The sequence below is a fragment of the Suncus etruscus genome, chromosome 1 (assembly GCF_024139225.1).
Source record: "Suncus etruscus isolate mSunEtr1 chromosome 1, mSunEtr1.pri.cur, whole genome shotgun sequence".
Classification (NCBI taxonomy): domain Eukaryota; kingdom Metazoa; phylum Chordata; class Mammalia; order Eulipotyphla; family Soricidae; genus Suncus; species Suncus etruscus.
The window spans coordinates 12477393-12498138 of NC_064848.1; the positions used below are offsets into that span (position 1 = coordinate 12477393).

The following is a 20746-nucleotide window of genomic DNA, read 5'->3' on the forward strand; positions in this document are numbered from 1 at the left end:
GATTTGAACCACCGACCTTCTGCATGCAAGGCAAATGCCCTACCTCCATGCTATCTCTCCGGCTCCATTCCTTGGACATTTTAAATCTGGATGATCTATAGCTCAAGCTCTATAGGTTCATTCTTCCCCCCAAATGCACCTCATTTCTAGATTCCATACTCCTACTATTTTTTGTTTGTTTGTTTTTGGGCCACATCCAGTGATGTTCAGGGGTTACTCCTGTCTGTGTGCTCAGAAATCGCTCCTGGCTTGGGGGACCATATGGGACACCGGGATTCGAACCACCGTCTGTCCTGGATTGGTTGCGTCCTAAGCAACCGCCGTACTGCTGCGCTATTGCTCCGGCCCATACACTCCACATTATTGAGTGCTCACATTGGCTCATGTGCGCCAAACTTCAGCATCTCCTTGACTCTCTCATCCCTTCACTCCCAAACCCCATTATGTATGGGCTTGAAAGGTCCTCTAGCTGGCCCAGGCAATCCTGAAGGTCTCTGATAAGAGTCATCTCCATTGTATTTTCTGAACATCTATTTGAGGTATGTTTTCTTTTGCTGTGCTGAGTAGTGGTGATTTTCCCACCCACCCTGGGGTGGGGAGAGGGGGAAACTAGGGGGAAAGAAAGAAAAGAAAGATGATTCTTGAAATTACTGGTAGTTCTTTCCCATGCTGCAAGACTCAAAAACAACAGCAGACCATAGATGCTTGTTTCTCACCCACGTGACAGTCCTGTTGTATCCAGGGCTGACTTATTCAGGACTGACTTTAGTAGTCCCTAGGGTGTTGCGTTTGGAAGCAAATCCCAGAAGACATACCAAGTCTGCTCTATTCTGTGCAAAAGCAGCGGAGGAGAGAACATGTGCCTTCTCTTTAAGGGCATGGCCCAGAAATTGTATACATCAGTTCCTCTCACATCTGATTGGCCAGAAAATGGTCACATGGGCAGGTACAAGGGCGTCTGGGATTTGTAGTTTTTAGCCAAGTGGCCATGTGCCTAAATTGAAATTCCACAGCAGAGGCAAAAAATAAGTATTAGTTATAGGTATAACTTTGGTCTTGGTTATTTTGTTGGTTTTAGTGTGACCCATGCAAGGCAGCTCATTGGCTCAAACTTAGGAACCTAGTACCTGAAAACTTCAAATCTAAACATATTTCCACCAACGTCAGCAAAGCACTTTTATGCAAAGGATCTTAGGCAGGGATATTCACCTCCGATTGCACAGCAATGAAGCCATGAATAAACGTGTGCATAAGTGAATGAATGAATCAATCAATCCATGTAGTCAAGGACTCCTTCACTTCTGGGGAATAGAAATCCAACTCTCTGACTATAAAAAAGGGTGAAGGGCCAGAGCAATAATACAGCAGAGAGGGAATTTGCTTTGCCTGTGACAGACCCAAGTTCATTCCTCAGCATCCGTTGTGGTCCCCTGAGCTCACCAGGAATGCAGAGCCAGAAGCAAGCTCCAAAACCAAGAACTAAAACCCCAAAACCAGAAAAAAGGGGGGCTTGAGTCCAGTTCCCTGGCAGTTTCAAGGTGCTGCTGCTGTCATGCTCTTCAGAGATCTGGATCCTGGGCTCATCATAACCCTGGAAGTGCTCACTAGGAACGTGACTGACATCTTCCTGTACTGGTGGGCATGGTTGCCTAAACAACCTCTGCTAAGGCAGGAGAAGAGAGACTGGTCATGGAGTGGAGAGAAGGGTCACTCTCGTCCTGGGCACCTTAGCAGACCATCCACTCTTAGCCCTGGCATTTGGTTTTAATATGATGAAAACACTTTTCTTGGGAAGGTCCCTGATGCTACAGCCATGCCTGGGTGGATGTGCTGGTTTGCCCCAGACCCAATGTGGTCAGGCCCCTTGGGCCCTTTGTGCTCTCTGCAGGCAAGGTGGGGTCTGCGAAGGAGGAGGATGGGTAGGAGGACAGATGTAGCAGGCTCCAGGACACTTGCCTGTGGGCAGTGTTATCTCTGCAAGGCTCTGTGTCCCCAGGGACAAAGGCTGGCCTTGTGTCTCCAGGCCTCTTGGGGAAGAGCAGCAATATATATGTGTCCCTCCTTCCTGCAATGGCTCCTGGGGTATGAGTTTGGGAGAGACCCTTTGGTGTTGTGGAATTCCCTTCAGTTCCATGGGAACAGTTCTGTGGGAAGCCTTGAGGATCTGGTGGCTGGGATAGGAAAAAAAGGTATCAGATGCTACTGTCCTGGGAATCCCAATTGAGAGGGGAAGACATTGTGGCCCTATGGAGCCTGTTAAGTCTCACCAGGAAAGGTGTGGCTTGACCTCCGCATTCAGAGGGTGTCAGACATTTTGTCAAGTCCCTATGGAGTAAAAGCCCAATGGCAGACTGGGTGAGTGTGGGGGCTGTGGGGGGTGGGGAAGACCAGGCCTGAGGGCTCTACCAGGAACAGTGGGGAGGCAGGGAGGTTCTGGAGCTGGAGAGGTCAGGAAACAGATTCCTGTTCAGTCCTAAGTGGAGGCTCCCACGGAGAATGCGCTTGGCAGGGACAGAGTGGAGACAGCAGGGCCAGGAGGAGAGGCAGAGGACCTGGCAGGAGGCAATGGGCCATGGAGAGGGGGCCCGTGGGTGGAGGCTGTGGGAGGTGATCCCTGGAAGACCACGTTTAATCTGGAAGGAGCCTCCTAATTGGTATTCCCGAAGCTCTGTTCTGTGGCCTGTGAGATCTTCCTGTGAGCCCTGTGTGAGCGCTTCCTGTGAGCCCTGTGGGCCCTGGGCCAGCAGGATGCAACGCCTGCCAGGGGTACCCCTGTGAATGGGGTGCGCAGGCTGCTGACTGGGCAGACAGCAGGGCTCTGAGGGCCAGGAGGGATCGGAAGTGTCTGGAAAGGAAGCAGCTGAAGGGGTTTCCCCTGCTCTGCCCAACTGGCCGGAGGATGCACCCTGTTTGGCTCAGGGACTCCCTGGGCCCTGCCACAGACTGCGGCTACTGTCTAGGAAGGGAGGTCAGGCCCTCCTGTGACTGGTGTGGGCGCTTATTCCTGGCTGATGGTGACAGTGGCAGAGCTGGGTAGCTGGAGGGTGGAGTCTACTCCGCTGTGCTCACTGACACAGAAGGTCCCTCTCATCTGGGTCATCATTGTTTCTCTCCTGTGAAATGGGAGCATCGGTGCTTCGCATGTGAGACAAAGCTGCCCCTGACCCTTGGCCTTAGCTGCTGATGCCGACATCTGTCTGTAGCTGAAAGCCCAAAGCAGACAACTGGGAAAGCTAGGATGGGGGTGCGTGGTGGGTGGAGGGCAAAGCTGGGAATGAGAGAGATCTGACCCCCTCATCCAACTATGACCCCAGCCCTGGGACCCTGGCCCCATCTCTTCCCTGGACTTGTCTGCTCCAATGTGACTCATCAAATTCCAGTTCCTTCTCTGATTCCCAGGAACTCTGGGGTGCTGGTTGGTTGCTGTGTTGCCAGCCTCTGTGACCCCACCCCTATCCCCAGTCCCACCTACTTCCACTTTCCTCCTCTAGAGATGCTTCTTCCACCACTCAGAGCTGCTCGCAGTGCTGACACAGCCCTCCCCTATTCCAGAAGCTTCAGCAGCCAACAGAATAAAGGTTTACTATAGCTCACCCTTTACTTAGCCTATTGTTCATCTGGCCCCAGGCTGGGCTCCACCTCACTGCCTCTGTGTTCTCCAGCCTCCACTTTGCTCCTCCCACACAGACTGCCCACACCTTCAGCCCTGGCTTTGTGTGCTTTCCTAGCCTGGCCCTAGTCCCTGATGGCCCCTGCAGAGACTCACATCCTTCCTCTCAAGTCCCTGAAAACAAACCGGGAGTCTGGTGGGGAGTGTGTGGGCTGGGCCTCTGGACCTCCCTGCCTGCCAGCTGGCCCAGAGGTAGCAGGGTGTGAGACTAAAGCACCCCATCCATGCCTGGTTTCCTCTTCCTTCCAGCCAGGGTGGTCCAGCCTGGAGAGCCCAGCTGTCAACGCCAGGAGGAAGGATGTCGTGTGGACCCCTGCGGGCCGGCTCTCCTGCAGGGGTGGCCCTGGCCACTACTCTATTGGCACTGTGGTTTTGCCTCACAGGTGAGGGGAGTGTGTGAGGATGAAGGTGGGGTGTGTGGGTGCCAAGGTGCACCCCCAGGGTCAGCGTTAGCGTGGGAGTGAGCAGGAGGAACCACTTCCTATGTTCAGATTCACACACCTGCCTCTTGGGGTCTAGTAGACAACTTGTGTTATGTATCTCAGCCTCAGTTTCCTCTTGTGTAGAATGGTTGGGAGAGCCCCATTCAAGTAGTCCCACCCCAGGACCTTTGCACTTGTTGTTTCCTCTACCAGAACCCCCCACCCCCTCTGATTTCATCACCGTTTCCTCTATCCTTGCTCATATGTTACCTGTTAGCAAGAATGTCTGGATCTCATACAAATATAACTCCCCCATATGCTTCTTCCAAGCGTGTGTGTGTGTGTGTGTGTGTGTGTGTGTGTGTGTGTGTGTGTGTGTGTGTGTGTGTGTGTTTGGGGAGGGGGGAGTATGGACACACCCAGTGATGCTCTGGGTTTACTCCTGGCTCTGTGCTCAGGGATCACTCCTGGTAGGGCTTAGGGAACCATACGGAGTGCTGAGATGGAACCTGAGTCAGCAGAGTGCCTTCCTCGCTTTACTGTCTCTCTGGTCCCTTCTCCCCAACCCCTTTCTCTCTCCCAGCATGGACATAGTCCCTCACTTACTGCCTCACTGCTTCAAAAATCAGGCTCCATATCTGGCGTCAGAGTTGGAACTGTCCACAGAGCAGTCAGTCACTCAAGAGCTGTATTCAGTAAATGACACCAGTAATTCCATACAGTGCTTGACATGGAGTCAGCATTTGATCATGGCAGCCCCTCAGTCAGACCTCCCTGTTTTAGATCCTAGTGGCTGTCTCTGCTCTGAGGTAGAGAGACCGCCCGCTCGCTCCTGTTCATTTGGGGAACAAAGCTGAGTGCGCAGCGCCACCAGGTGACGGCAAGGATGAAGCAGCCCCATCTTTGTTGAAAAGGCTCTAGGCCTAGTGTTTCGGCCCTTCAGGGTTGCAAAAGGATACTGGTCCAGTTGGGACCTAGGTTCCAGAGAAGCTGGTGTTTTTTGTTTTCTTTGTAATTTTTATTTATTTATTTATTTATTTATTTATTTATTTATTTATTTATTTATTTATTTATTTATTTATTTATTTTCTGGTTTTTGGGTCACACCCGGCAGCGCTTCTGGCTCTGTGCTCAGAAGTCGCTCCTGGCAGGTTTGGGGGACCATATGGGATGCCGGGATTCGAACCACCGTCCTTCTTCATGCAAAGCAAACACTCTACCTCCATGCTATCTCTCTGGCCCTTAATTTTTATTTTTTTATTATGAGAACAAAGATGCAAAGAAAGAGATCAAGGTAAAGTTACAGTGGGAAGACAATCACCCATAAACAGAATTCTCAGAAGAAATCCCCTTGCTGACACCTTAATTTTGAACTTTCAGCCAAAGAACATTAAGAAAAATAAAACAAAACTCATGCACAATTACTTTGTCCCTCAAGCCCCCAGATTGTAGCACATTATAACATTTCTTAGCAGTACACAAAGCAATCTAAAGCCACAAAATTTATCTAACTCCTTTAACATTGAAGGCATAGTATTTTTTTTTTACAGTTCCATGCACATGCGTATTAGTTTAAGTTAACTTCAAAAGTTTAAGTGGTCTTTTTTTAAGGATTAGAGTCAAAGGAGCACAGCAAAAACGGTATTAGAATGGCAATTGTTTGCAGAGGTCCAGCAAAATATGGGGGACATGGAAAGGAAAAGCCTTGGCTTAAATACAAGGAGTCCTTACCCTTGAAGTTTTCTGGCATAAGACCAACTCTAGGCTTCAGCCATACTAGGTTGTCCAACCCAAGTCATTATCTGTAGTGCCAATACACTTTTATTTTTCACACAGTCGCTGTTGTTGGTGTCAAGTTTCTGTAGTTAAAGATGCTGGAATCTGTCATATCCTACATGGAATTCAGGATGCTGTGGAGTGTCCTCTAGTTTTACCTCACAATTAGAGGGCAATGCAGAGAGCCCTGTTTTGAAAGCAGGTTGTTGTTGTTGTTGTTGTTGTTAAGTCTCTTCTTCGTTACAGGAAGTCTCTTTTGAGTAGGTCAATGTCAAAGCAGTGGTAGGGTCTTCCCTGATAGAGGATTGAGAAACTGGTGTTTTATACTTGGATTCCCAGATGATGCCTGATTGAAATACACAAACTTCCATGGCACTTAAAAAAACTCTGTTCCTTACTGGATTCTAAGCTCTGTGTGATTGGCCTTGGACCTGCTTTTCCAGCCAGGAGCCTGGCATCTTTATGCTATCTTCATCTGGTAATCTAGATCTTGATTCAGGACTTCCCCATGGGCTGTTCTCTCTATGACAGGAAGTTTTTACCTGCTCCTCATCATTACCATTCTTTTCTTCTCTTTGGGGGGGGGTCACACCTGGCAGCTCTCAGGGGTTACTCCTGGCTCTATGCTCAGAAATTGCTCCTGGCAGGGTCAGGGGACCACATGGGATGCTGGGATTCGAACCACTGACCTTTTGCATACAAGGCAAACGCCTTACCTCTATGCTCTCTCTCCAGCCCCATACCATTCCTTTTTGCTAAAAAATTTTGGGGGGAACCTCATCCAGCAAGGTTCAGGGGATCATAGGGTCTTGGGGATAGAACCTGAGCCTCTTCTTAGTCTCTCAACTTCTTATCCTCAGAAAAAATGTGCCTTACCACTCACCATAGTAGTATGGGTTGTTTTCCTTTCTTATATAAACTCTAACCATGTTTACGTAGAAAAAAGAAACAGTAAAACCATGTGTAAATATTTTTTATCCTGTGAAAACCGCTGTTAACATTTCAGTATGGATTTGTTGGAACCCGTCTCAATTCACAAAGAAATATGAGGAAATGCAGCCATCACAGACAAATGTTAAGTACTCGCCAGAATAACTACCTTTCTTTGATCTCTTTTTATGGGGGCTGGTGGCACTACCCTCCCAGTTGTGCTCAGGGATCCCTCCTAGCAGTAACTGGTAACACCAGAACACTGGAGAGATGTGGGTCTGGAATCAGATGGCAGTCTGGAAAAATAATTCTCTCTCTCTGTCTCTCTCTCTTTCTTTCTCTATGTCTGTCTCTGTCACTGTCTCTCTGTCTCTGTCTTTCTGTCTCTCTCTCTCTCACACACACACACGTAGAGAGAAAAGACTTTTGAGAAACTTAGCTCCTCTCTGTCTTAGCTCTCTCTGTCTCTGTCTGTCTGTCTGTCACACACACACACACACACACACACACACACACACACACGTAGAGAGAAAAGGCTTTTGAGGAGTTCCCCACATTACTCTTAGCTCCTAGCCAGCCACAGCTCCAAGCCACCAGCTCCCAGGAGATCTGGAAAACATAAGGGCTGACTTCCTCTAGCATCCAATTTTATTTGTTTGTTTGTTTGTTTGTTTGCTTTTGGGCCACACCCGGTGATGCTCCTGGTTATGTGCTCAGAAATTACTCCTGGCTTTGGGGGACTATATGGGACACCAAGGATTGAACCAAAGTTTCGTCCTGGGTCAGCCATGTGCAAGGCAAATGCCCTACCGCTGCACTATTGCTCCGGCCCCACCATCCAAGCTTTTCATCTGAGGGAAAATGTCACACCTTGAAGGGGGAATCATCCGGTCTCAACACCAATCCAAGGTGCTACATTCAAAGATAATTTCATCCAATTTGTAAGAATGTGTATACTGATTGAGGTAGAAACAAATTCCATAATCCCACAGGGGACCAAACAGTGCTAGGGTTGAACCTGATTCAGCCAGGGCAAGGCAAGTTCCATCCCTGCTGTACCTTACCTTCTAATTCTAGCTTGTTTTCCTCATTCATATCCCTCTTCCTACACTAGTGAGGATTTGTGTGCCATCAAAATGTGAACTGTGTTGGGGCCACTCTTTTGCACTATTAACTCTTTCTCCTGCCCAGGAGTGAGTGCATATTCCTGTGAGTAAAATGAGAAACACTATAAGTGAGGAACTTACTTTAGATGTCAGGTATGAAAAAAGAGGGAGAAAGAGCCCAGAGTTGATTCAAGAGGGCACAGAGACCAGGGAGACTCACTGTGTCTTCTCTCCTCTCCTCACTGGCTGCCTCTCATCCTTACCCTCAGGAGCAGTGGACGTACAGGTCCCCTTAGATCCCGTAGTGGCCCTGGTGGGCACCGATACCACGCTGCACTGCTCTTTCTCACCCGAACCCGGCTTCAGCCTGGCCCAGCTCAGCCTCATCTGGCAGCTGACCGACACCAAACAGCTGGTGCACAGCTTTACCGAGGGCCAGGACCAGGGCAGCGCCTATGCCAACCGCACCACTCTCTTCCCGGACCTGCTGGCCCAGGGCAATGCATCCCTGAGGCTGCAGCGTGTGCGAGTGGCTGACGAGGGCAGCTTCACCTGCTTCGTGAGCATCCGTGACTTTGGTAGCAGCAGTGCAGCTGTCAGTCTGCAGGTGGCAGGTAAGAAAAGATAGAGACAGAGCGAGAGATTAGGGTTAGGTGGCAGGGTTAGGGTTAGAAATTAGGTGGCTTTTGTGAATCGTGCTGCAATAAATATAGGTGTGAGGAAGGGATTTTTGTATCCAGACTCTGGAAACAACCAAGATGCCCTTCAACAGATGAATGGCTAAAGAAACTGTGGTACATATACAGAATGGAATATTATGCAGCTGTCAGGAGAGATGAAGTCATGAAATTTTCCTATACATGGATGTACATGGAATCTATCATGCTGAGTGAAATAAGTCAGAGGGAGAGAGATAGATGCAGAATAGTCTCACTCACCTATGGTTTTTAAGAAAAATAAAGACATTTTAAGAAAAATCCTCAGAGACAAAAGAGAGGAGGGCTGGAACTTCCAGCTCACTTCATGAAGCTCACCACAAAGAGTGGTGAGTATAGTTAGAGAAATAACTACACTGAGAACTACCATAACCAAGTGAATGAATGAGGGAACTGGAAAGCCTGTCTAGAGTACAGGTGGGGATGGGGTGGGATGGAGGAAGATTTGGGACATTGGTGGTAGGAATGTTGCACTGGTGAAGGGGGGTGTTCTTTACATGAATGAAACCTGATCACAATCATGTTTGTAAATCAAGGTGTTTAAATAAAGATATTATTAAAAAAAAGAAATTAGGTGGCAGGTGAGTGAGTGGTGTGTGTGTGTGTGTGTGTGTGTGTGTGTGTGTGTGTGTGTGTGTGTATTGGGGATTATATCCTTTAGGTGGCAAGTGAATGTTTGCGTGTGCATATGTGTGTGTTGGAGGGTGTCAGCTGTAAGTGGCAGGTGAGTAGGGAGATGATGGCCTGCAGATGGCAGGTGAGTGTTGGGAGACACCGTCCATCAAACCCCTTTATTCCCACAACCCTACATAACCAAGTATGGACCCTTTTGCTCACAGCCAGTGTGCAACTTTTATTTAATCCAGTATGGACACTGCAACTGTGGATCTTGCACCTAGGCAAGATCCAACCCAGTATGAACTCTATACTCAGCCCGGAGACCTTTCCCCTTATGCATCTTGACCTTTGTCCCCACTACTACCCCTAGCTCCCTATTCCAAGCCCAGCATGACCTTGGAGCCCAACAAGGACCTTCGGCCTGGGGACACGGTGGCCATCACTTGCTCCAGCTCACGTGGCTACCCTGAGGCTGAGGTGTTGTGGCAGGATGGGCAGGGCACAACGCTGAGTGGCAACGTGAGCACGTCGCAGATGGCAGATGGGCAGGGCCTGTTCGAGTTGCACAGTGTGCTGAGCATGGTGCTGGGTGCCAACGGTACCTACAGCTGCCTGGTGCAAAACCCAGTGCTGCAACAGAACGTGCACGACTCCGTCACCATCACGCCCACCAGAAGCCTCCCAGGTTCTCTTCTGGATGTTCCTCGTGGAAGGAGGGAGGTTTGGGTTCTAGGGCAATGAGGAGCATAGTCCGGGTGGGTGGAGGCCAAGTCCAGATTTGAGCTCTCCTGGTCTCCTGTCTCATGGGTCTGGGGCCTCTGCCGAGCTTGGGGAGACATTTAGATCTTAGCCATGAGCAGAGCAGAAAATGGTGACCCATGTGGAGGGGCTTTACCGGGGCTCAGCTGCTGGGGCCAGTAGGGCTTGCATGAGAGTGAGGGAGAATGCATGTGGGTCCCTCACACTCTGTACTTTGGGATATGGGGAGAAAATGGGATGTAGTAGAAATGGGACTGAGGGCAGGGAAACCTGTGTCTTCTCCTCTCCTCACTGGCTGCCTCTTGTCCTCACCCTCAGGAACAGTGGACGTCCAGGTCCCCTTAGATCCTGTGGTGGCCCTGGTGGGCACCGATACCACGCTGCACTGCTCCTTCTCACCCGAACCCGGCTTCAGCCTGGCCCAGCTCAGCCTCATCTGGCAGCTGACCGACACCAAACAGCTGGTGCACAGCTTCACCGAGGGCCAGGACCAGGGCAGCGCCTATGCCAACCGCACCACTCTCTTCCCTGACCTGCTGGCCCAGGGCAATGCATCTCTGAGGCTGCAGCGTGTGCGAGTGGCTGATGAGGGCAGCTTCACTTGCTTCGTGAGCATCCGGGACTTCGGCAGCGCTGCTGTCAATCTGCAGGTGGCAGGTAAGGGGAGTCAGTTTGCAGGTGGCAGAAGAGGTTGGGAGGCAGTTGAGTGGGGAGCGCCTATTTGGTATACCCCTTTATTACTGAGGCTTCTATATAAAGCGCAGTGTGGACCCTAAATTCAGTCCAGTGTGGGCCATTAGTATAAACCCTGTACTCAACCCAGTACAGATGATGAATTCATCCTGGTGTGCACACTATACTCAGCCCAGTGTAGATCCTGTATTTAGCTCAGTGTAGGCCCTTTATACAGCCCTACCGTATTTTCCAGCGTATAAAACGACTTTTGAAATGAAATAAAGACAACCAAAAATCGGGGGTCGTCTTATATGCAGAGTATATCCCGAAAAACGTTTCGATATGCCGCTAAACGAAAATCACCTGGATATTGCCACGAAACGAATTTTCCAACTCCATCCTGCATCAATCACTGCAAGGCAGCTCGGACCGCCTCTCTGACTCAGCCAATCCAAGCAGGCTTTTGATGCATGCAAATTAGACAATGTTCTGACCCGAATCTACACTGTCAAAAGCCTGCTCAGATTGGCCAAAGTCAGAGAGGAAGTCTATGACAGTAGAACCTTTGAACCTTTGCTTGTTATGATTGGCTCACTGTGGTACATACAGTTGCAGCACAGGGACGTTCTGTCTGATACAGCGAATATAGGCCTAAACCTATGTTTTTAACTGCAAAATTAGGGGCTTGTCTTATACACCCGGTCGTCTTATACGCCGGAAAATACGGTATATAGAATCTGAATTCAGTTCAATGTGGACCCTTTACTCAGCCCTACACTCAGCACTGTAGGCCCTTTGTACAGTCCTGTGTGGATCCTAAATTTAGCCTAATGTGGACCCTGTACTCAGTCATTGTAGATAGACGCTGCAACCGGCCCAGTGTGAACCCTACTCAACCCAGTGCGAACCCTATACTCAGTCTAGATTTCCTTCCCCTCATGCATTCTTTGCCCTTCCTGACCTTTGTGTCCTGGTCCCTCCTCCTCTAGCCCCTTACTCCAAGCCCAGCATGACCTTGGAGCCCAACAAGGACCTGCGGCCTGGGGACACGGTGACCATCACTTGCTCCAGCTCTCGTGGCTACCCCGAGGCCGAGGTGCTATGGCAGGACGGGCAGGGCGCGACACTCAGCGGCAATGTGAGCACGTCGCAGATGGCAGATGCGCAGGGCCTATTCGAGGTGCGCAGCGTGCTGAGCGTGGTACTGGGCGCCAACGGCACCTACAGCTGTCTGGTGCGCAACCCAGTGCTGCTGCGGGACGCACACGGCTCCGTCACCGTCACAGGTGGGGAGATGCCAGGGATCTGATGGGGGGGGTGCTGTGGGCTGTTGGCAGAATTTCTAGTGTCTATTTTTGGGTAGACCATTACTTTCCCAGACTTGATTTATGGAGTTGCTAAGAGTCACTTTTCATATTTACCTTCCCCAAATGTGCCTTCCAAGTGACTTGTGCCTCTCATACTGGCGATTAAGCCCTGCCTAGTCTCTGGGGTAAAGGGGTGAAGAATGGGGTTGTGCTGGGACAGCTCTGGGTGCTGGGAAATTGTTGCATCCAAGGACATAATGTAATTGAGAGGCCTAGAGAATCATCTGGGTCTCTATGAGGTTGCCAGTCGGGGGGGGGGGGCGGGGGACGCTAGGACATTCCCCTTCTCCCCCACCCCACCCCTCCGCTGCCCCAGGTAGTAAAACACTTTTCCCGTCTCTGCCCTGAACATTGTCCCCTCCCAGTGGAGTCAGTCTCATCAGAAAAGGGAAGAGGGGTTGGGCCACTTTCAGGGCATCAGAAGCAAAGTCCTGCTGTAGTTAGCATGGAGTCCAGCCCTCAGTCCCCAAACCAGAGTTCTCAGAGGTCAGAACAGCCAATTCTGCCCCTCTGGTCCTCCCACCTTATGCATGTACTTGTAGGAGTACAGAGAAGCATCAGAGATTTGGGGCTATGGTTGAGGCCTATTATCATGAAGACACTCGCCAGGGGCAGGTGGGAGTGGGGAAAACCTGAAGGTCTGCAGGCATCAGGGCCCCCTGCACTTTATTGAATTGGACCCCTGATGGTGCATGGAAGGGGCTGGAGGTGATTGTGGACAGAATACTCATCTGCCTCAGCAAAGCATCCTCTCTCCCTCCGTCTTTTCCATTTCCTTCCTTCCTTCCTTCCTTCCTTCCTTCCTTCCTTCCTTCCTTCCTTCCTTCCTTCCTTCCTTCCTTCCTTCCTTCCTTCCTTCCTTCCTTCCTTTTTCCCTGCCTTCCTTCCCCCTTCCTTCCTTCCTTTCTTTTTGCCTGCCTTCCTTCCTTCCTTCCTTCCTTCCTTCCTTCCTTCCTTCCTTCCTTCCTTCCTTCCTTCCTTCCTTCCTTCCTTCCTTCCTTTTTACGTGCCTTCCTTCTTCCTTCCCCTTCCTTCCTTCCTTCCCCTTCCTTCCTTCCTTCCTTCCTTCCTTCCTTCCTTCCTTCCTTCCTTCCTTCCTTCCTTCCTTCCTTCCTTCCTTCCTTCCTTCTTTCCTTCCTTCCTTCTCTATCATCTACAGCCATACCACCCTGATCGCGCCCAATCTTGTCTTTCTTCTCTATCCATCTCTTCACACCTGGTAGTGTCAGAGCTTACACTTGATACTAAGGTATCACTCCTGGTAGGGCTCAGAGGACTCTGGGATTTCAGGGATAAATCCCAGATTGGTTGCATATAGAGCAAGAGCCTTACCCACTCTACTATCTCTTTCTCTACTATCCTTTTTTTTTTTTTTTAACTTTTCATTGCCAATATTCTCATTCGTTCACTGTGGAGATGAGGAAACTGAACCCCACATTGAATCTGCTCCATGCCTGCACTTGTTGTGGACCCAAGGCCCCTCACAGTGAGGGCCTGCTCTCTGGGTGCCCTGATGGTGGAGGACACTCTCTCAGCAGACAGAGGCCTATTTCTCTGTCCAGAACCAGATGGCTCTGCATCCTCAGTGCATACAGCAGTGCCAGGAGCCCTTCAGTGGCAGATCTCTGACACAGAGACAGGCTTTGGCAACAGATGGAATCTCCACGGGCATGATTGGCAAAGTTTCTCTAGACATTGGCAGCAAAGAAACCCACCATGGTAGCGAGAATAGCTGACAGGACTCTGCAGATGGCCTGTCCCTGAGGAATCTCAGGGACTGAGGGACTGAGTGAACTGAGCACGGGTGTGGTAGGGCTGGAACTGGGCTGGAGTGATAGTAAAGAGGGAGGGCACTTACTTTGCACATGGTCAACCTGGGTTTGAGTCCCAATTCCCCCATAACAGGCCAAAATGAATGTGGCTCTTTGCCTCTTATCATTATTTTGTATACTGTGGCTCTTTGCCACGTTTGGATTTTGTTCTGCTGCTTCTGAGGAGGGACCTCTGAGGAGAGATCTTCCATCTCGTAGTCCCGCCCCCAGGCTGCTTCCTCCCGCCTCCCGTCCCTCGGAAACAACTGCACGGGCCAGCGAGCGGGGGTGGGGGGGACCCATGTGTCACATGTGGTGTCACATTTGGCCATTAGTTCTTTTTTTTGGGGGGGCACACCTGGCGGTGCTCAGGGGTTACTCCTGGCTGTCTGCTCAGAAATAGCTCCTGGCAGGCACAGGGGACCATATGGGACACTGGGATTCGAACCAACCACCTTAGGTCCTGGATCAGCTGCTTGCAAGGCAAACGCCACTACTGGCCATTAGTTCTTAGTGTGGAGGACACAGCACACTCTTACCATCACTGCAGGATTTTTACCCTCACTCAAAATGGCGAAATGCAATATGTGTATAATAGATTATTGTTAAAATTAGATGCTTTTGTGTGACTGTTTGTCTGTTTTGGCAGGTCACTGTGTGGTGGGGCTCTCAGACTCTCACAGTTTAAAATTTTGGCTCTTTGTGTTGAACTTGATCACCACCCCTGCCCCATACAATCCCTAAACCTGTCAGGAAGGATTCTTGAGTACAGAGCCAGGGGGGTAAATCCTGAGCACTATCTGCTGTAATCCCAAAGCAAAAACAAAACAAAACAGGTACCTGGGGGATGGAAGAGAGGGGCTTTTTATGTTCCCCTCTCGGCTGGAAAGTGTGTTTCTGTGCCCTCATTTCCAGGAAAGAGAAACTAAAGAGATAGCACTGTAAGTGGGGCCACACAAATGGCCATGCAAATGGTTCACTTCGGTTTTATTAACATTATGTGCCGCCTGCTCCCGGAACAATCCCAACCACCACCTGGTGGTGGAGCCCCAAACTTCCCCTTCACAAAACCAAATGGGGAGGCTCTCGTGATCTGGATCTTTCAGCCTGGGCCCAGGGCTTGCACACTCAGCACCACTCAGCCAGCAGGGATGGGCAGGAGAGGCCAGATCCGAGGACTGAAAGCCCCAGGAGGGCTCATAGGCACGAAGCTGCCCAAAGTGAAATAGAGGCCAAGGGCTCCAAAGTAGGCCATCCCTGTTCCTGTTCCTCTATAGACACAAGAATGTGGTGAGGAGGGGAAATGATACTGAATTCTTTTTTTTTGCTTGTTTAGGATTTTGGTTCATACCCAGCAGTGTTCAGGGGTTACTCCTGGCTCTGTGCTCAGAGGTCACTCCTGACTCACTCATGCAGCAATATGAGATACGGGGGATCAGAGTCACTACATGAGAGGCAAATGACCTCCCTTGATGTCCTTTGATGTCCTATCACATCAGCCCCCAAATGAGACTGAATTGGGGCTGGAGAGATAGCATGGAGATAAGGCATTTGCCTTGCACGCAGAAGGACTGTGGTTCAAATTCTGGCATCCCATATGGTCCCCTGAGCATGCCAGGAGCGATTTCTGTACATAGAGCCAAGAGTAACCCATGAGCGCTGCCTGGTGTGACCCCCTAAAAAAAAAGACAAATAAAAACAAATGAGACTGAATTTTGATCCTGCTTTGTTTGCTTGTTGTAGGCCGCTCAGACCCACACTGCTGAGTGTAAAAGGGGAGGCAATTGTTCAGAAAATAAAAACAAATCACTTTATTGATCATTTATTCAGATATGTAGAAAGCTCTCCTGACCCTCCCCCAAAAGAATCAGGGCTGCCTTGCTAAGCTGTTAACAGAATTCTGCTGCCGAAACTAGTGAGAATCCAGTACCTGGACATTAACGTCATGCTTGCAAGGGGCTGGCGTGTTCCACAGTCACATTATCTGTCAGTGTCCCAAACTCCTCCTACTGGGTAGCCCAGAGCCCCCTCTCTGGACCCCTTCCCACTTCTACCCATGGGTCTGCTTCCTGATTCCTATGGTAGTAAACCACATCAAACTTAGTGGGCCACATACCACCCCTATTGCTGTGACTTCTGTGACTTCTGCTCCTCCCCTTCCTTTCCCATTTTTGCTCTCCCTTTGAAAAAGGAATGTAAAAACTATTATTAGCTCGCAAGCTGTCCAGAAACAGGCCACAGGCCAGACTGGGCCTACATTTACTAATGCCTGCTTTATAGGCTGGCATTATAGGCTAGCTTTGTGGTACTCAGGGAGGTGAAGTTATTTGTTTTGGGGGGCCATACCCAGTGGTACTCATGGATCACTCCTGGCCCCCTAGGGCTCAGGGAATCATGTAGTGGCAAGGATCAAACCCATGTCTGCCATATGCAAGACAGAGCTCTATGTACTGTCTCTCCATTCCAGGGAGGCAAATCTTAAGCCAGGTGGAGAGGGAGGGGGCACTGTTTAGGGGAAACTGACGGCAGTGGTGTGGAGGCCAGAAGGAGACAGTTGTTTCTGTAGGGAAAGTTCAGGACACCAGATTAGTCTAACCTACAGAGGTTTCTATACTGGAATGAGAAAAGCTGACTGAGGTGTTAACTCCTCCTCAAAAGATGGAAGGGAAGCACCGGTATAATGTCAGGAGAGAGCCTGTAAGGTTCATGAACATCATCATCTACAGGCTCTTCAGGTTAGCCAACCTGGTGCTTGTCCACACTGTGGTCACATGTGGATAGTCCATACACGTCTGTGTCAGAGGTCGGGTGCTAGGAAAGTGTGGTAAGTAACGGCTCTACTTACTGGTAGGGCCTGGAGTGGGTGAGAGCTCGAGTTCATACTCTGGAGCTGGAGGGTGCTGTCTTCGAGGCTAGAGTCCAGGCATGACTGTCTTTGTACTTCACCCCACTTTCCCTCTCAGGACAGCCCATGACATTTCCCCCTGAGGCCCTGTGGGTGACCGTGGGGCTCTCAGTCTGCCTCGTGTTGCTGCTGTTGGCCCTGGCTTTTGTTTGTTGGAGAAAGATCAAACAGAGTTGTGAAGAGGAGAACGCAGGTGAGTTCTCTATGAGGAGAATGCAGGCCACAGCATGCACATACATGGGCCTCTCGCTGCATGTCGAGGGATGCCTGTGATGTCAACCTGCATGTCTCTCTCCAGGGACCAGTGGGGGTATGTGTGAACAGGTGGGAGCCTGTTTCATGTGTGAATGCAGGACATGAATGGCAGGATGCATGCAGAGGTAAGTAGTGAGCGTTTTGGGCAAAGGTGAATAAAAGTGCATGGACGTGTGTGGTGGATGGAGATGTATGGAGTGTGTAGCCAGCAGAGTGAATGATTGGGATGAGAAGTAGGTGTGTGTGTGTGTGTGTGTGTGTGTGTGTGTGTGTGTGTGTGTGTGTGTGTGTGTGTTCTGGGACAGGGTGAAGAAGGACTGGGCTGGGAGTGAGAGAATGGAAGAGGTAATGGAGATCATGGGTGATGGAGGAAGGAGCTGCTGGTTTTGGGGCTGGGGTAGGGCACCAGTGTGGGGCAGGGCAGTAGGATGATTGGGACAGTGGGGTGGATGAGAAAGTGGAATGATTGGGGCAGTGAGGGTGGGGGATGGTCTAGGCAGGGAAGTAGAAGGGCTTGCTGGGAGGAGATTGGGGCTGAGAGTATTTTTTGCTCCTTCTGGTAGGTGCTGAGGACCCAGATGGGGATGGAGAAGGATCCAAGACAGGTAAGTAGAGGTTTGGGGCTTCTGACAGCCCACAGAGGATCGCTCTGAGTTTGGGTCTTACCTGGCTAGGAGCACATCTGCCCTGATTCTCTCCCTGGACTGCCCACCCCGACTTCCACTTCCATCTCTCTGGCCTGAGTCAACCTACCTCAGGAGAGTGAGATGAGAGAGAGAGAGAGAGAGAGAGAGAGAGAGAGAGAGAGAGAGAGAGAGAGAGAGAGAGAGAATGGGGAGGGAGGGAGAGAGAACAGAGGGAGGGAAGGAGGGAGAGAGAGTGAGGGGGAGAGTATTTTGCCAGGGTGGGCTGAGGCAGGGATGCCCTCAGTTTATAAGGCTTCACTGTCAGGGCTGGGAGGTCCCTGTTGAAATGCAGTTGACACCAACCTATGCCTCAGCCCCTGAAGAAAAAAGGGCAGATGATACCCAGATCACCCCAGTCCATTCTCTGCCCTTATGTCTGGGTATATCAGGCACCTTGTCAGGTGACAAATCTTGGGGCCCGCCTCTTGCACAGGCAGGGACCCATCTGTGACATAGAGATGAGGGGTCATGTGTGTTCTCTGTGCTATAAGCAACTGCAAGGAGCAGTGGTGCACAGAGGTTTGACCACGGTGCCTGCTGCAGCTTCCAGCTTCTTCCTCCTGCAAGAGGGCTAGATGGTCCCTTGCAGAGGTGCAGCAGAGGAAGGATGAGCGGGGGGTGGGGTGTCTGAGACTTCAGACAGCAGCCTTTCCCCCTCACTCCAGTCCTGTGGCATCCTTTTCTCAGCACTCCAACCCTCTGTTGTCATTCCTCCCCTGCCCTTCCCACGTGTCACCTCCTCACCTTGTCCTCATTCTTCCTCTTCCACAGTCCTGCGGCCTCTGAAACACAAGGAAAGCAAAGAAGGTAAAGACTTTTGGGCTTGAGAAGTTGGGGGGTTGGGAGGGTGGTGGACATCACCCTGTCCTGTGTTCTCTGACTCCTCGCCTCCAGAAGGGCAGCCTCCAGCACCATGAAGAGTGCTGAGGGTCCCCGACTCTCATTGGACCCCAACTAGATAGTTTTGTGACCTCTCAGTGCTGGGGATCGATGCCCAGGGCTTCACCCAGGCAAGGCAAATGCTCTGCTGCTGATCCAGTATGACAGGCTGGCCCTGCCCACGATAGAAATTCGCTTCACTTCCCTGTCATGAGCTGAGCCTGGGAGACTTTAAGGCCACTGATGTCCCAAACACACATTTTTTTTTTTTTGTGGTTTTTTTTGGGTGACACCCGGCAGTGCTCAGGGGCCACTCCTGGCTCCATGCTCAGAAATTGCTCCCGGCAGGCACGGGGGACCATATGGGACGCCGGGATTCGAACCGATGACCTTCTGCATGAAAGGCAAACGCTTTATCTCCATGCTATCTCTCCGGCCCCCCAAACACACATTTTATTGACCTAGTTTCTGCATCTCGGACTCCAGAGGGGCTGCTCCAGCCCCAAATCTCCTTGGAAGTGAGAGGCCCAGGGTACATTTAGTTTTCTAGTTGAATAAAGTATATCCTAGCATGGATGATTAGGGAAGGTGGCTGTCTGTTCATCTCCAAAATGGAAGGTTGGAGACAGTACAAGGCATAGTGCTTCCTTCCTACAAGTCCCTGGCACTGGATATGGTCCCCTGATTATTGCCAGGAGACCAGAGCTCTGAGCTCTGAGCCAGGAGTAACCCTAAACAACACTGGGTGTGACCTCCCCCCCCCACAATAAATAAAATTAAATGATGTAGGTTTAGTAGCAGTAGTGAGACCTGTATTGAGGTTTGGAGAGAGAAGCTACACACACCCTCTGCCCTTTCTGAATCAACAAGTTTGGGAAGGATGGAGAGCAGCAATGAGGATCCAAGACATCTAGCTTGGAGAGTGCATGGGGCCTGGATTGCAGAGCAATGCAATTCTGTGCCCCTTATTTCAGCAGCCTGGCTTCTAGGGTCTGGCCCAGAGCCCCACCTCTCCCCAAGGGGCCTTTCATAGGGACAGACAGCTGGAAAATGGACCAGGAGTGGAATGTGGTATGGCTCCATTCTCTTAGAGGACCCTTCACATGGCAGCCAGAGGCAAGCTGGTTTCCTCTTCCCAGCACCCCTCTGTGGGAGGGAAAGGAAGAGGAGTTTCCTGCTGGCAGTGAATGGTGGACACGTAAGCCAGGCAGGGATAGATGAGAAATGGAAGGCAACTGGGGGAAATTCAGTCTTCTCTGGCCCCTGGGGAGAGGGTGAGCCTAGTGAGGCATAGGTAGTATCCTTCAGGTTCCTTCATGTCCTGTCCTTTTCTGTGGAAACTAAGTCAGTAAAACATGAGTCTAGGACATGAGTGGCCCTAAGGTCCCCCAGGCTCAGTCCATGACAGGGAAGTGAAGCAAATTCATGTCCCATGCTCCTGCAGCCATGTCTATCTGGTCTGAGGGTCATACCTGGATACCTCTGGTGCTGACCTCTGACCTATTTCTATCCTGAGCTATCTTACCTGCCCCGGTACTGTGGCCCACTCCCCAGACTGAAAAAGTTGCTTCATGTTTTTTTTTTCCCTCTTTCTTCTTTCTTATCCTGAAATGCAGACGAAGGACAAGAATTAGCCTGACTGGTGGACTGAGGGGCGGCTGGTCCTGCCCAAGGGATGCCCACCTCTATCTGCACTGCGGCCTCAATGTCAGCTCTGGGACTTGGTACTTGTCTTGGTGCTCATGGATGGAATGTACACTGCCCACACCGGTGTGTCTACACTCTACACACTTTCCCAAAGATGTCATATACCGACTGCCCTACAGCCTTATTGCTCCTGTCATCCAGCTGCCTTAGTTCTCATGAACACAGCACAGACCACCCACTACCTGTTTTCTCCAATGGACACACTACATAGGTCCTCTGGTTGCTTGTGGCTCCAAAGATCTGACCCCTCACCTACCCCTTCCTTTACTCCTCACCCATTTTTTCTATCTTCAGGTCCTGATGGGCTCTAGGTCAGGGACAAGCCTTTTCTTCTCCTGTCTGTAAGCTCACCTCCTGACACAGTCCTACAGACCCTATGTGGTTCTACCCCTGACCTCAGGCATGCAGTATGTGTGTGTGTAGGAACAGGCACAGCTCTTTTCTATCCCAGTCTCTCCCGGGGT

The 20746-nt window shown here is 50.6% G+C and overlaps 1 protein-coding gene across 3 annotated transcripts in view; it reads left to right on the forward strand.

Annotated features, from left to right (window-relative positions):
* CD276 (CD276 molecule) overlaps nucleotides 1–20304 on the forward strand; it is a 37755-nt gene extending 17451 nt beyond the window's left edge. The window contains exons 2-10 of one of the 3 annotated variants that reach the window (XM_049777875.1): nucleotides 3920–4053; nucleotides 8174–8518; nucleotides 9609–9923; nucleotides 10316–10654; nucleotides 11662–11958; nucleotides 16814–16948; nucleotides 17574–17615; nucleotides 18468–18503; nucleotides 20192–20304. In XM_049777875.1, the coding sequence (XP_049633832.1) occupies nucleotides 3969–4053; nucleotides 8174–8518; nucleotides 9609–9923; nucleotides 10316–10654; nucleotides 11662–11958; nucleotides 16814–16948; nucleotides 17574–17615; nucleotides 18468–18503; nucleotides 20192–20214 (1617 nt within the window). In that variant the 5' untranslated portion in view covers nucleotides 3920–3968 and the 3' untranslated portion in view covers nucleotides 20215–20304. Of the gene's footprint in view, nucleotides 1–3919; nucleotides 4054–7989; nucleotides 8519–9608; nucleotides 9924–10315; nucleotides 10655–11661; nucleotides 11959–16813; nucleotides 16949–17573; nucleotides 17616–18467; nucleotides 18504–20191 lie in introns of those variants that run through there. The other 2 variants (XM_049777876.1, XM_049777874.1) reach the window with 2 other exon arrangements.
* The last annotated feature ends 442 nt before the right edge of the window (nucleotides 20305–20746 follow it).